Source organism: Cajanus cajan, chromosome 6 (genome assembly GCF_000230855.2).
Source record: "Cajanus cajan strain Asha chromosome 6, NIPB_CcT2T_4, whole genome shotgun sequence".
In the NCBI taxonomy this organism is placed as follows: Eukaryota; Viridiplantae; Streptophyta; class Magnoliopsida; order Fabales; family Fabaceae; genus Cajanus; species Cajanus cajan.
In genome coordinates, this window is record NC_138522.1 from 60,328,328 (window position 1) to 60,342,042 (window position 13,715).

Sequence of the window (13,715 nt, forward strand, 5' to 3'; positions counted from 1 at the left end):
TGTTAATTTTATACTTTAAGGTTTCTTTTTTGGATTTAATAATCATATACAGGCGGTGATAATATAAAATAAAAAAAGATTATAGTCAATTAATCAAAAATCATGATTTGTATGATTTTTAAGATAATATTAAAAAGGTTAACAAACTATCATTAATAATAGATTGTAATTAAATAGCAGTATAAAACTTATTTACACTAATAGTGCATCACTATTAAACTTTGTTTTTTAAGTTTTGAATTTAATTTTTTAAAATTAAATTAGTTATATTTATTAGTTATAAAATTAATTTTTAATTTGCATGCATGCATAGTTTGTATATTAGTTATATTTATTTACCCTTTTTCACTAAATATTATATATTATATTTATATTTATAAAATTCAACTTAGAATGATTATTTATTTGTTTTTTATATAAATTAGATTTAATTTATATTATCTTATATATTAATTATTTTATATTAAAATATCATTAATTAAATGTATTTTGTTAATTTACATTAATTAAATGTATTTCCTATGACATCCTATGCATTATTCTAGTGAGGTTTAAGAGTGTGTCGGCATGGCATAGCATGTCAAACTAATGAAAAGAAAAGAAAGTGGTTTTATTAGCGATGGCAAAGACAATGCTGCCTGGAATAATAAATAGCAAGATTTGTTAGAATAATCTGTCCCCATATCTCTTTGGGCTAATGTCTAATTGGTCAAAATGTCAAATCATCATCACAAAGGTTGACTTCAATACCCTTTTCTTTTACTTCCATCATTACACCTTCAAATATTTAATTAATCAACTAAAAAAGTTATGCACATCCCAATTTCCAAAACATTGAACTTAGACCACAATTTCAAAATTAAAAACAATCAAATCAACTTGTGCTCTCATATTTTAAATTTAGTAAGATTTTTTTTTTACTAAAATTATTTTTTATTTATTGAACATAATTCAAATCAGTAATCAGTAAAAATTCACCCTACTATCATATCTTATTAGTGAAAAAATATAATAATAAAATAAATTATTATTAAATGCTTGTGTATAAAAAAAATATACAAACTATGCATGCATGCAAATTAAATTCATGAAACAAATCCAAAGAAAAACTACGAACCTGAATCAAAGTAGATCATGCTAGCTGAAAAAGTAATAGTTAAAAGTATTTGGTGTATAAATTTTGTCAACAATATTTTAAGGTTATTTATAAAAAGTTAATAGATTAAAACGTTTCATTAAAATTACAGTGAAATTGAGTAAATAACATTTTTATAAAAAAAATATTTTCATTCTCTAACCAGTATTAAAGAACGTTTGTTAGAATTTTCTTTAATATTTTTATTAAATATTATTAATGGTAAAAATTTTAAAATTAATAAATATTTTAGGTACAAGTTATAAAAAATAAAGTGTTTATCATATAAAAAATACAAAAAAAAAATCAATATAAAATTTTAATCAATTAAGAATATTTGGTAGTACATATTTACTATTTCTTAATTTTTATCTTTAAAGGACTCATTGGTATGGTGTTTTCTATATAAAAAAAATAGTATGCACTGAATTATTTATTTAAATATATATTATAATCAATTTAAACATAATTTGATTTACTATTGTAGTAGTTTAGTACTATGCACTCACACATCATGGGAATGATTTATTCAATGTCTATTTAATTTAGAAAGGGGGAGTGGAGAGAAGGAACGACATTTTAATGGAAGGAAAGAGAAAAGAAGAAAAGAGTTAAAAAAATTTATTTGATCGAGAGAAAGAGATGTGAGGGAAGATAACTCTTTTCTTGTTTGATTCACAAAAAGATGAAAGGAATTTTGAAAACCATTTTACTTTTATATACTTACAATTTTAAAATTAATAACATAAATAATGATCTTAGATATTATATTAAAAATATTTCAAAATCTTTTCTCTCTCTTCTAAATTATTCCAATATTGAATGAAATTAAAATTGGGTTAGGATGAATTATGGTTCCCTCGCCTCCTCTCTTAAAACATGAACTAAATAAGAATTTTTTTTTAAAATTATTCTCTCTTCTTTTCCAACCAAACATTATGTTAACAAGAAACTCATGTTCAATTGTTTGTGTGCAAATTTATCAAACTACAAACAATATTAATAGTACAATTAGTTTTAAATCTAATGGACTGAAATATACTTATGATAGGAAAAAAAATTAAATATCATGATTTTTTTTACTTAAAAAATTTGTTTTAAAAGAATTACAATTTAGTCATTTTTCACATAATTTCTCTTCCTATTCCTCTTAAATATTCTTTCCTTAAATTTCTGGTTTTTTTAAGTATCACATTTTTTATTTATTTCATTTAAATATATTGTTATGAATGCTAGCATTTTCTTTAACATTATTTCTATTATCAGTTAAAATTTATTGAGAAATACATATTTTAGTGACTACATTTCTAATTCAAAATAGCAACTCTTTAAACAAAAAATAAGATCTATGAAATTTGTGATTTTTGATAAAATTTAATTAATAAAGAAATACTATTAGAAGGGGGAAAAACATTAGAGTGAACAATGGTAACACCCTCACAAGTTTCTCGTTTTGCTTCTAACTTTTATAGAAGTTGTTAATATAAACTATGTTAAATTTAGTTTTTTTTAATGAAAATCTTTTTTCTAAATCTCTCAATATATTTAATTAATTATTTTAACAGTTAAACCTAGCTTAGGATATGCAATAAAGGGTATAAACTTGTTACATCTACTGTATTAAGCAAATATCATATTTTTATTAAGCTTTAGAGTCTACAACATGACTTCTAGCTTTTAAAATTTTCAATTTAAAGCTCAGTAGAATTTAAAGTCTTAAGAAGCTTGTTTTGCTCAAATGTTTTCCAATCATTATTAAACCCCAATCACCAATGTCACCAAAAATAAATTTCAACAGGTATGTGAACATCATATTTTAGTCACAGAACGGTCAGAATAATAACCATAACTTTTGTGTATAAATAGATGGCAAAAGATGAAAGTTTTTACATTGTGATGAACATTCACAAAACTCACAAAGATGACACTTCTAAAACAAACACAACATTTATCCAAAAGTTTAATCATAAAAATAAAAGGAAATAGGATAAACTAAAAATTCAAAATTCAAAATTCAAAATTTTACTCTCTAATTAATTATATGAATAAATAAAAACATTTTAATAATATCATTCAACTACAAACAACCACATATTATAAATAATATAGGTTATACAAAAAAAAAGTTATTGATCTAAGTGTAAATTTTTTTACACTAAATACCTATTAAACTCATATCATCTCATTTTTTAATTTTCAGTCAATAATAAAAATGATATTAAAAAAAATTGTCACCTCAGTTTTATTTTTCTGATAAACATACGATGTAAGTGCTTCGAATAACAATGAGACATCAATGTTTTGAAGATAAACAAAACTTCAACCAAACAAAAAGTACATCTCATGACCATTTGATAGTTTGTCATGAGATTTTATGATTCTGTTCCACACTCGATCAGTCCAAGATTGAGTCCAACTTAAAAAATAGAGCAATAAGAGGATTACTGGTCCAGTCCCTCGCCTTCTTATTAATCATCTTCAGAATCATCATATTTTGCATCAATAAGCTCTGCACGAACTGATGGCATGTGCCTTAGCAGTTGTTCTTGTTTTGATGGTTTTTCAAGTTCTTCCTTTTCCTCTAGTAATGCAATTTTTGTATAGCACAAATAGTCAAGCAGTTAAGGAGACACTATCATTCATTCATTATTCTAAAGCAACACAAACTTACCAGCTCATATGCTTATTATGCATATGTGCACATAAAACTTTCTATTTTGTAACTTAGGAGTGAGGTTGACAAATAAATTCATTTATTCATAATTTATCTGATCCATTCATTATAATAAAAATAAATAATAAATCGAAATTAATTCATTCATTTTACTTTATAGATGACTAATTATCCATTCATTGTTTTTTCAAAATTTATTGGATTATAATATAAAATATTTATTAGTTGAGATTTTAAAAAATTATTTTGACATAAAATTTTTTTACTTTAAAAGACTATATATAAGAATGTGATAACTTTTAAAGAAAAGAAAGAGATAAATATTATAAAAATAAAAATTATTTAATTTTAAAACATTACTTTTATAGATGGATCATATATCATGTATCAAAAAATAAATTTTTTGTTTTAAATAAATTAGATGGATTGAAATTTTATTAAAATTTTTAATAAATCTAAATAGATTAATAAATTATTTTTAGTCAATCCATTATAATTTATCTAAAAAAAATTATTCAATCTACCTATTTGTCACCCTTATTTAGAAGCATAACATACTAGAATTCATATCATCAGTAATTTTTATATAAAATTAAATATAAAGGATATTCTCCATTTCGTCCTCTAAGACTTGCACGTTCAATTTGATTTTGCAAATGGACTAGGCGAGTCCGAATCCTCTAGCAAGAACAAAATCATAAAGTAGGATGATCAGAAATACAAGAATGACATATTCACAAGCTGGCAATTTAACAAATATTAAAACCAAAATACACATGTAACATATAGTAGAAGAAAATGAATCACACATTGCAAGAATATCAAGAATTATATTTGTGAACTCTTTGTTGCAAAAACTCATGAATCAATTAATTAAATAACTTGCCTTGTTGGCAACACATAAATAGGTAGGAATCTAAGATGATAGTAAAAAAGAGTTGAATGAGTATAAAGTAAAATTCATAGTTTGGAACAATTTTTAACAACAGAGTAGAATGGTAGGACAACTGAATGGGGCCAAAAACCCTCCATGTAGTATGAAAGCCATTTTTTCGTAATGGAATGGGGAAGAAAATTATGTAAAATTATATAACAAAATAGACTTTTTACCTTTATCTATTCTTTTTATATCAGTCCTATATAAGGGCCTATTTGACATTTAAAAAATTATAATAACTTCATCCAACTATGTTTCTGTCAACACCTATATATCAAAAATACTTCAAATTCCACTCAATCATGTACAGTAACATTCAGTTTGTATGTTTTAAATTTGCGAAGAATTGAACTACGATTATTTTATTAAAAGGTTTGGCTACTGTATTTGGTGCATTGATATCTCATATCTGAGTCTTTAATTGCTAGAATCCAGAAATGCATCTAATCTAGATATTGATCAGAAATTTTGAACCAGTAGTGGAACAAAAATAAATGCTCATTTAGCATAGAGTAAGAGATGCATACATGTTTTGTTATATCCACGTGAAGACTTCTAGCCTTTTCTTCAACCTCCACCTGCCAAACGCCAATGGAGAAAACAAATTAGTTAAATTTGTGATATATTTAGTGGAAAGCAACTCCAATTTTCTAAGTTATGTCAAGATTCATTCAGGGATTGACTATAAACTACACCAAGACAATAATAGATACAAGAATAAGTAGTAGAAATATGGTTTCCAATTACACTAATTTTCAAATTTTTAATTCCTGTTTCAGAATCATCATAGGAAAACACTAGTTTTTGTTATGTATCTAACAACTTACAACAGTTAATTTTGGGAGCAAGTTGGCTTTCACTTTTTGCTGCAAATCCTCACATTCTTGCTGTAAAGCAGAGTAACACAGTATTTTAGGATAATGAGAGAGTCAATACTTAAAAGAATGTAATAACCATATTATTTCCAAAGTAACAATGCATTGGAAATACTTGGAAAGATGTCTTTCCAACTACATGTTCATATGTGATTCCAGAAACATAATAATAGGTTCATGGCAAATAATTTACTTCTGTGAAATCTTCATCAGAGAGATCAGAAATGGGAATGGCCTTAGTCATGAAGGAAACTTGCAAGAGAGTTCCATTAGACATTTCAGAGAATACAACACCTAGAAGTTAAACAAGAAAAATGGTCAATCATTTATATACATAGACCTACTTTAAAAAATATAAAGTAACTTTGAGATCAGACTTTGAGATCTGTATGTGATTCATTACCTACAACTCTCACAAGATGGTGAGACTTCCTTTGCTTAGAATCACTGGAATCCACTTTGGCTCTGACAAAAGTTCCAACAACCTTATTCATGAAAGTTTCAGGCTGTTTTGAGAACTCTAGCACCAAACTTCGTTTTAGATAAATGAGGTTTATATTGTTGACACTCATTGATGCAAAGTGGCTACTTTTGATAAAAAAATCTCCCTTTCTCAATACAGATTTTCCAATTAAGCTTGACAATCTGCTTTTCATGCATTTTGGCCGATCATTGACATGCTTGTCTGAAGAGCTATTTTTTATTTGCTTATCATTTTTCTCTGAAGATGAATCATCCAACTTTTTGGCAAAATGACACTTTAGTAGAGAATATATCTGACTTTTTGACACAACTTTCTTTCTAAATATAGGAAACAACTTTTCATCAGGGAGGAACTTTCCCCTGTATTTAGGGTCATGAAGATTTTTCTCCTTAATGTATTCATGTATGAGAGAAGTTACACTCCATTGTGTTAATGGTTCAGTTTCATCTTTTCCGATGGATGCAAGGAAGCTAATGAGAGGTTTTGATCCCCATCCCACAAACTTCTCCAAATTATACCTCTTCCGTTTGGGTGGCTTATAACCTTCATCACTATCAGATGACATAGAGTCATTTAGTTTTTCTTCTTCATCTTCACTCGAACTTTTATGATGCATAAATTTTTTTCCCCTTTTGTAATTTGGCTGTGCAGCAGAGATATCTTCACTAGTCAGTCCTTCTTTAACTTTAGCAATTTCTGTGAGGATATCTTTACTATCCCACGACGTAGAGTCATTTTGTTTTCCTTCTTCACTTCTACTCAAATTTTTTTGATGCATAAAATTTGTAGCCTTTTGGCAATTGAGCTGTGCAGCAGAGATATCTTCACCAGTCAGTCCTTCTTTTTCCTTAACAATTTCCCAATATTCCTTGAATAGACATTCATATGTTTCTCTATCATCCAAGCTTATTTTGTTCTGCAAGGAAAAAACAAGTTTTAAAAGTAAATATACAGATCACCTCTCTTTAAACATAAACTGAACATAAAAACAACAGGGATAACAATATGAATAATATTGCAAAACATATATCAGTTAAGCGGTTCAACCAAAAAGAAATGGACTTTACAATTTTGGTTCTGTACTCATCTGTAGTACAAAGACCTGACCAGACACTTTTTTTATCTACAAGATTGAAGCTATGTTTTCACCATACATGATTCCAAATGTTAATATTCCAGATTAATTTTATGAGTAAACACTCACTTTAGCCCCTTAATTTAAAAGACTTTGTCATATTAATTTCTGAAATTAAGAAATTGTTAAATAAATTCTTAAAATATTAAATAAATCCTTAAGTTTAATTAATTCTTATCATTTTAAATTTAAACCATGAATATATATCAACATTATCATTTTAGTCATACATTTTTTTTTTTTGTCTTGGACAAATAATTGTTAATTGTCAATTTGCACTTTTAGAGACTTATTTGACAATTTTTTAGTTTTAGGAATTAACATGACAATATCTTCCAAATTCATGCACCAAATGGGTGTTTATTCTTATTATTACACTTGGAAACATAAAATGTGTTTAGCTTTCACAAAATTATCATGATAATGTCATCCAATTTCCCTTTTTTGCACCATTATCACATGAGGTTTTCTTTTCTTTTTCTTTCAAATCCATGACGTTATTTTAAAAAAAAAAATATGCCTAAATGTTCACAAATTAAAAATGAAAAATATAGTTTTTAAGAGTTTGTTTGGAATACAAGATAGAAGCGTTTTTAAAAACTTTCCTAGTAAAAATAAAGAGTATTTTTTGGTAGAGAAATTTCCAAAAGTACTTTTAAGTTAATATTCAAACAGGTTTTAAAAATTTATTAATTATGTTTAAGATATTTAGGATATAGTTGAGGTAAACATAAGAATCTTATTCATAACATTTATTTATACTTTAGAATATTATCTAGAATATTATCGGTTTGTTTTTAAGATTATGAAGATGGTATTTGAATTTTGTTACACTTTAGGTCTATTTATAAAGCCCAAGATCAACAAAAGTTTAGTGATTCTCTGCATATTCTTAAAATCATTTTTTCTTTCTACTAAAAAACCAACATGTATAACTTCACTAAACATGTTTGGTTTCATGATGGTATACTCTCCAAAACAGTTAAACAGGAAGGCATGAAATTGTTGGGTTTAAACAGAGAAAAAAAAATGTTAATATGTTATAACTTACAAGTTGATAGTGCAATTATATTAAGAGAAGCAAGGGTATATAACAAGCAAGTATATTTGTTAAAAATGATTGAAATCCACAAGTTATGAGACCTACCCCCTCCGAGTCATGGTTCAAATTTTGTTCTATAATCTTCACAATCTCCAAGCAGTCAATGCATAAACTTTGTACTCCACGAACAACAGTAAATTCAGATGAGACAGCAAAACAATTTTCGCACAGAGCATTTTGACAGCCAAGGCAATTAAACTCAGGAGGTTCATGGCAATAGTTGCAAAAATGCCTACCTGAAAATGAAAATATATAGACAGCACGTCATTATATTTTCAACCTCCCTAGAGAGAATACATACTACAAAACCATAAATTTCAATGCATGCAAAACGTTACACTTGTATTTCTATCACTGGAACTAAGATACGTTGCATAGAACATATTATCAATAGATCCAATGAACTTACCACAAACCCAAGATTTTACGGTGTCAAAATAAGAACCATCCCTCCCTACACACTTAGGGTGATAAACTTTGCCACAGTTCCTGAAATATAACCAAACATGTTGATTTGAAACCCATAAACTAGCACAAAAGTAAGTAAACATTTTGGTGAAAAAAAAAAAGAAGACTCACTCATGATCACAAAGGACTAGTTGGCCACCGTCCTTGCATTCAAAACACCATTCCTCCCCAGGTTGGTCATCTAGCCAAATTATTCTCTCAGGCTTTTCTCTTTTGTTGGCCATTGGTGTGAAACTTGAAAGTGTATGTGTATCACAATGGCTATGGCTACTAGTGATAAATTTTGCTATTTATTTATTGCGTGATGTTGATGGAAAAAATCTTTTTGGTAAAAGAAGAAAGATTAATTGAATAGGAAAATAAGAAAGTCAAAGAAACACTCATATTGAATTTGATGACAATGAGAATAGGTGCGTCAGTACGTGCACCGCGTCAAGCCCCTGTTGTGCATGTCCCTGCAATCTGTAATGCATTGGATATCAAGTATCTTTGTTAGTATAATTCTTTTTTGGTTCATGCACAAATTAAATTCTCCTGTTCACAAAATTTAATATTTAGATTTCACACTCTTTTTATTTCCTACTTTGACTTCATCTCATAAATTAAAATTCATGATGAATAAAAAAAAAATTCTTGTTCTATCTCACAGTTGGAAACAATCCTGTTCAAGATAGAGTTGATCCTATTTGAAACTGTTGATTAAGTTAAAAGAATATCTTATCAGTTGATCTACATGTTTATCATCAGTGAATAGTTTAAATTCTAATATAAAGTTATTTTTAAATTTTATTATTTTTAAAGTTTTAAAATTTTAAAATTTAAAATTTAGTTTAGAGATAAAAATAAAAAGAAATAAATTGAAAGAGATAAAAAAATGATAAATTAAAAAGAGATAGACTGTTAAAAAAGATCACATATATAAATAAAAAAATAGAAAGAAAGTTGACTAAGATTAATTTATGAATAATAATATAATACCAATAATATATAAAAAAAACCTTATTTAATAATAATAATAAATATACATCATTTGATATATGAATGAAAATTATAATATGTTTATTAAATAAGTAAATAATTGTATAATTTTTAAAATATTACGCACATACACACACAATTGTTAGATTTTAAACTACTTAAAATATAAAATTGTGATATTTAAAAAAATTAAAATTACTTAACTAAAATTTGAAAGACCAAAAAATAACACAATTGTGATATTTGAGAGACTAAAATTACTTAATAAAAATTTTAGAGATTAAAATCATACAATTGTAATATTTGAAGGATAAAAATATAATTAAACATATAATAAAGACTTAAATATGTTTTTAATCTCTTAAATTTAGAGTAAATTTATTTTTGGTTCCTCAAATTTAAAATTATTATTTTAGTCTCTAAATTTTTTTTAAAATCTTGTTTTCTTTTCTCAAGTCACCAATAACATATTTAAAAGTAACAAATTGAGATGACTATGCAACATCAACCAAATTTGATATGATATTTTCACTGACAAAAAAACACTAGTAATAGATTTTATGCGATAATATTTGATAATTTTTTTAATAAAATTTGGATATAAAAAATAAAACAAGATTAAGGAACCCTAAATCCTAAAAAGATCAATTTTAAAATTAAAAAATTAAAAATAAATTTATCATAAATTTAAGAGTTCAAAAATATATTTAAATCTATAATAAATTATAAGTTAATCATAATTTTAATTATTAAATTTAAGTATATTTTATACTCTGAAACATATTATCATTACTCTTCTTCTTTTTTATCCATATGTCATCACTCCTAAAGAAATAAAGAATTGAGGATTTCTTTGGCAATTCACGTGAATTAAAAAAAAATCGAGGATTTCTTTTAGGGACAAAAATCATGTGAGTTCAAGAAAGTAAAACGGTAAAAAAAAAAAAAAAAAGGAATAAAAATAGGGCAAATTTGTGAAGAGTTAATGAGACATTTTTTAAATACGTAAATTTTTTCTTTAATTCTCACCTAGTTTTTTAAAAAAAAAAAAAAAAACTTTTTATCATTTGAAAAGTCTCTTAAATATAATAGCTTGAATTATTTAAATAAAACAAAAATAATGAATAGATCATTTTTTGAATTTTGATTTAGAAAGACAAATTTATACCTTCACCAAATACTAACGTTTTTTATGACATATTATTATCATATACTTATTAAAACACAAATTATTTTTTGTTAAGAATGTTAAGATACATAAAATGAGTATTATGAAAACTAAATTTTAATTTAAACAACTTGATTAAAAAATATAATTTTACTACTTGAAACACAAATTTTAAGGGGAACATAAGATTAAAAATATAATTACATTATTTTTCACATCTCACATTTTTTTTATGAGATTAATGTTCATGTACTAATATTGTGAAATAACTTTATATTATCAACTAATTAGATATTACTATTTGTATATTTTTACTTATTTATGATAAAAATTAATAACCTAACATAACTTGTAATTGTATATAAATATAAAACTAATTTATATTGTCAATGTATCTTTTCATCACCTGATTTATCTTTTTTTTTCTTTATTCCTATTTTAGTCAACATATTATACCGACATTATATGAGAAGGAAAACAAGTTATCAGAGAAAATAAATATTATAATATTATTTCAATATGATAAAAAAAAAAAACTTAAAAGATGAAATGCAATTTTAGTGAAGAATAGCCCATGGACCAAAAACAGTTTATAAAAGAAATGTCTGCTGTGAAACAAAAATGACGCACCCAAAGTTGTCGGATGGCAGTTGGAAGGCAAAAGAGACAACATACGGGCCTATAACCATGGACCATAAAACCTTAATCAAATTTATGTGCTTAATGAAGAGTTATTCAAAATATATTCATTTTTTTTTTACTCCTCAAAATGACCATAGACCATAAAACTTTAATCAAGTTTATGTGCTTAATGAAGAGTTATTCAAAATATATTCTTAAATTTTTATTTATTTATTTTTTTACTCCCCAAAATGATGCGGATAATTAGCATTTACCGTTAGCAAAAGAATAACTTGAAAGTTGTAGTTTCCCCTCATCGCCTAATATTCATGCTTTTAAGTTATAGATTTTACATATGAAAGTACTAAATTTTACATCATAAGCAAGAAAAATAAATAAATTGATGAATAAAAAAAATAAAATACTTTTACTTTTAGAAAATCATTCTTTGTTTTGCACATTTATTTTTGGGAACGAATTAAAACATATTTTTTTTATATATAAATAATGTAACGTTGAAGCCAAATCATGATATTTGGACCCCCAACATTTTATACTGTATTCATTAATTATTTGTATCTCTTTTTTCTTATTATATCATAAATGTATTATACTTATATTTCTATTTTTATTATTATTCTATTTCATAGATGTCCCATAAGTTATTGGTGTCCAACAGTTTTTTTTTTTGTATAAACAAATAAAAACATATATATAAGTTTTTTTTTTATGGCATTACCTATTTTATTTATTTAGTATTGCTATTATTTTATGAAGGAGTGATTTGTAACCAACTTTCATAATTATAAAAATATATACAGTATGATTAGTACTAGTAAAAACACTATTTAATACAATATTTCTTCTAACACATTTTTTATTGGTTAAAAGTTATTTAAAAAATGTACAAGCATTTATTAAATAAGAGTGCAATTAACACAATTTTATAAATTTTAATGAATTTTAATCAATAAAAAATTATATTATTAATATTTTTCTATACAGAAAACAAAAAATGAAAGAAAAAATAAATAAATTAAGAGTTAAGAAGTATTGGCCGAGTCCGGGTGGCTCAATAGGTTCAACTTAAATGATAAAAAATAAAAAAAATAAAAAAAGTAACTTGACAGAAAAATAAAATTATAAAAAAATAATAAGAATATATTTTTGTTCAGTCAAAAAAAATTCTAAACTAAATAATCCTTTAACCAAAAACTAAAGGCTAATCTTTTGAGATAAAAGAAATATGTTTAAATGTTTAAGTATTAACCTCTTCCAATAAATAAATGTTTTTCTATAATCAACAATGATCAAACTTTTGACAATGTTTTTAAGTGATAAAATTACTTATTAATCATTAAAAAAACATCTTTATCAATAATAAAAAAAGAACTTAGCTGTATTGTAAAATAATAATAATTATTAAAAAATATATATAAAAAAAATGAGCGTTTGTGAAAACGTTATTGAGAGCAAAAAGGAGTCGGAAATAGACCTTGAACTCTTGAAGGTAACAGAAAAAAAAGAAAGAAAAAAAAAAGAGCAGAGTGAGCTTTTCTTTTATAGCATTTTATTTTATGTTTCTTAGCAAGTCCGATGTTGTTCTTTTATGATGCTGCATGTTCAATATTGTTAATGTTTCTTATGCTGGCATGGTTTCTATTACAAGAGAATGTCATACCAAATCATTGCATGAAAGAATCTTTCGGTTCTGCCGAAAGTAAAGATAAAATAAATTGAAATGTAATATTGGATCGAGAGAAGGTAAGAATAACATACCTCTACTGTTTGTTCCTCCGTAGAAGCATTGCATGTGTTTCCTTTGGACCGTTGCTTTCTCTTTTGAAAACGGAGAGAGCATTTATCTGCCGCCGGAGGTTACGCCATTTATCTGCTGCGTAAACTAATGCTTCTGCTCCTTTTTATTACTAGACCTGTCAGAAACTTTCTTTCTAGTTTAACTTCCCCAAATTAATCTATTATTTTATTTTTATTTTATTTAAATTTTTAAATGATATCAATGGGCTCGGTGACTTTTCAACATATACTTCCTGGGCCTGACTAACTCCTCTACCTATCGGTTTGGACCAAATTATTCATTTTATTTTCAAATTTTAAATTTATGAACTAAACTCCAC

General features: G+C 25.4%; 1 protein-coding gene across 1 annotated transcript; it reads right to left on the bottom strand.

Annotated features, from left to right (window-relative positions):
• Positions 1-3,301: 3,301 nt before the first annotated feature.
• Positions 3,302-13,494, bottom strand: LOC109818202 (uncharacterized protein At5g08430). The gene is made up of 10 exons (XM_083059195.1): positions 13,357-13,494; positions 8,922-9,272; positions 8,752-8,831; positions 8,388-8,578; positions 6,025-7,021; positions 5,815-5,915; positions 5,574-5,633; positions 5,274-5,324; positions 4,418-4,489; positions 3,302-3,732 (listed from the first exon to the last, which is right to left on the bottom strand). The coding sequence occupies exons 2-10, from the start codon at positions 9,032-9,034 to the stop codon at positions 3,604-3,606; spliced, it is 1,794 nt and encodes a 597-aa protein (XP_082915321.1). The 5' UTR covers positions 9,035-9,272; positions 13,357-13,494; the 3' UTR covers positions 3,302-3,603.
• Between the last annotated feature and the right edge of the window lie 221 nt (positions 13,495-13,715).

Excerpts from the sequence above, each read along its gene's own strand:
- LOC109818202 (XM_083059195.1), bottom strand. The coding sequence starts at position 9,034 with ATGGCCAACAAAAGAGAAAAGCCTGAGAGAATAATTTGGCTAGATGAC. Across the intron at positions 7,022-8,387 it reads TGAACCATGACTCGGAGGGG|AACAAAATAAGCTTGGATGA; the intron begins GTAGGTCTCATA and ends TTTTCCTTGCAG. Across the intron at positions 4,490-5,273 it reads ACGTGGATATAACAAAACAT|AGGATTCGGACTCGCCTAGT; the intron begins GTATGCATCTCT and ends TGTTCTTGCTAG.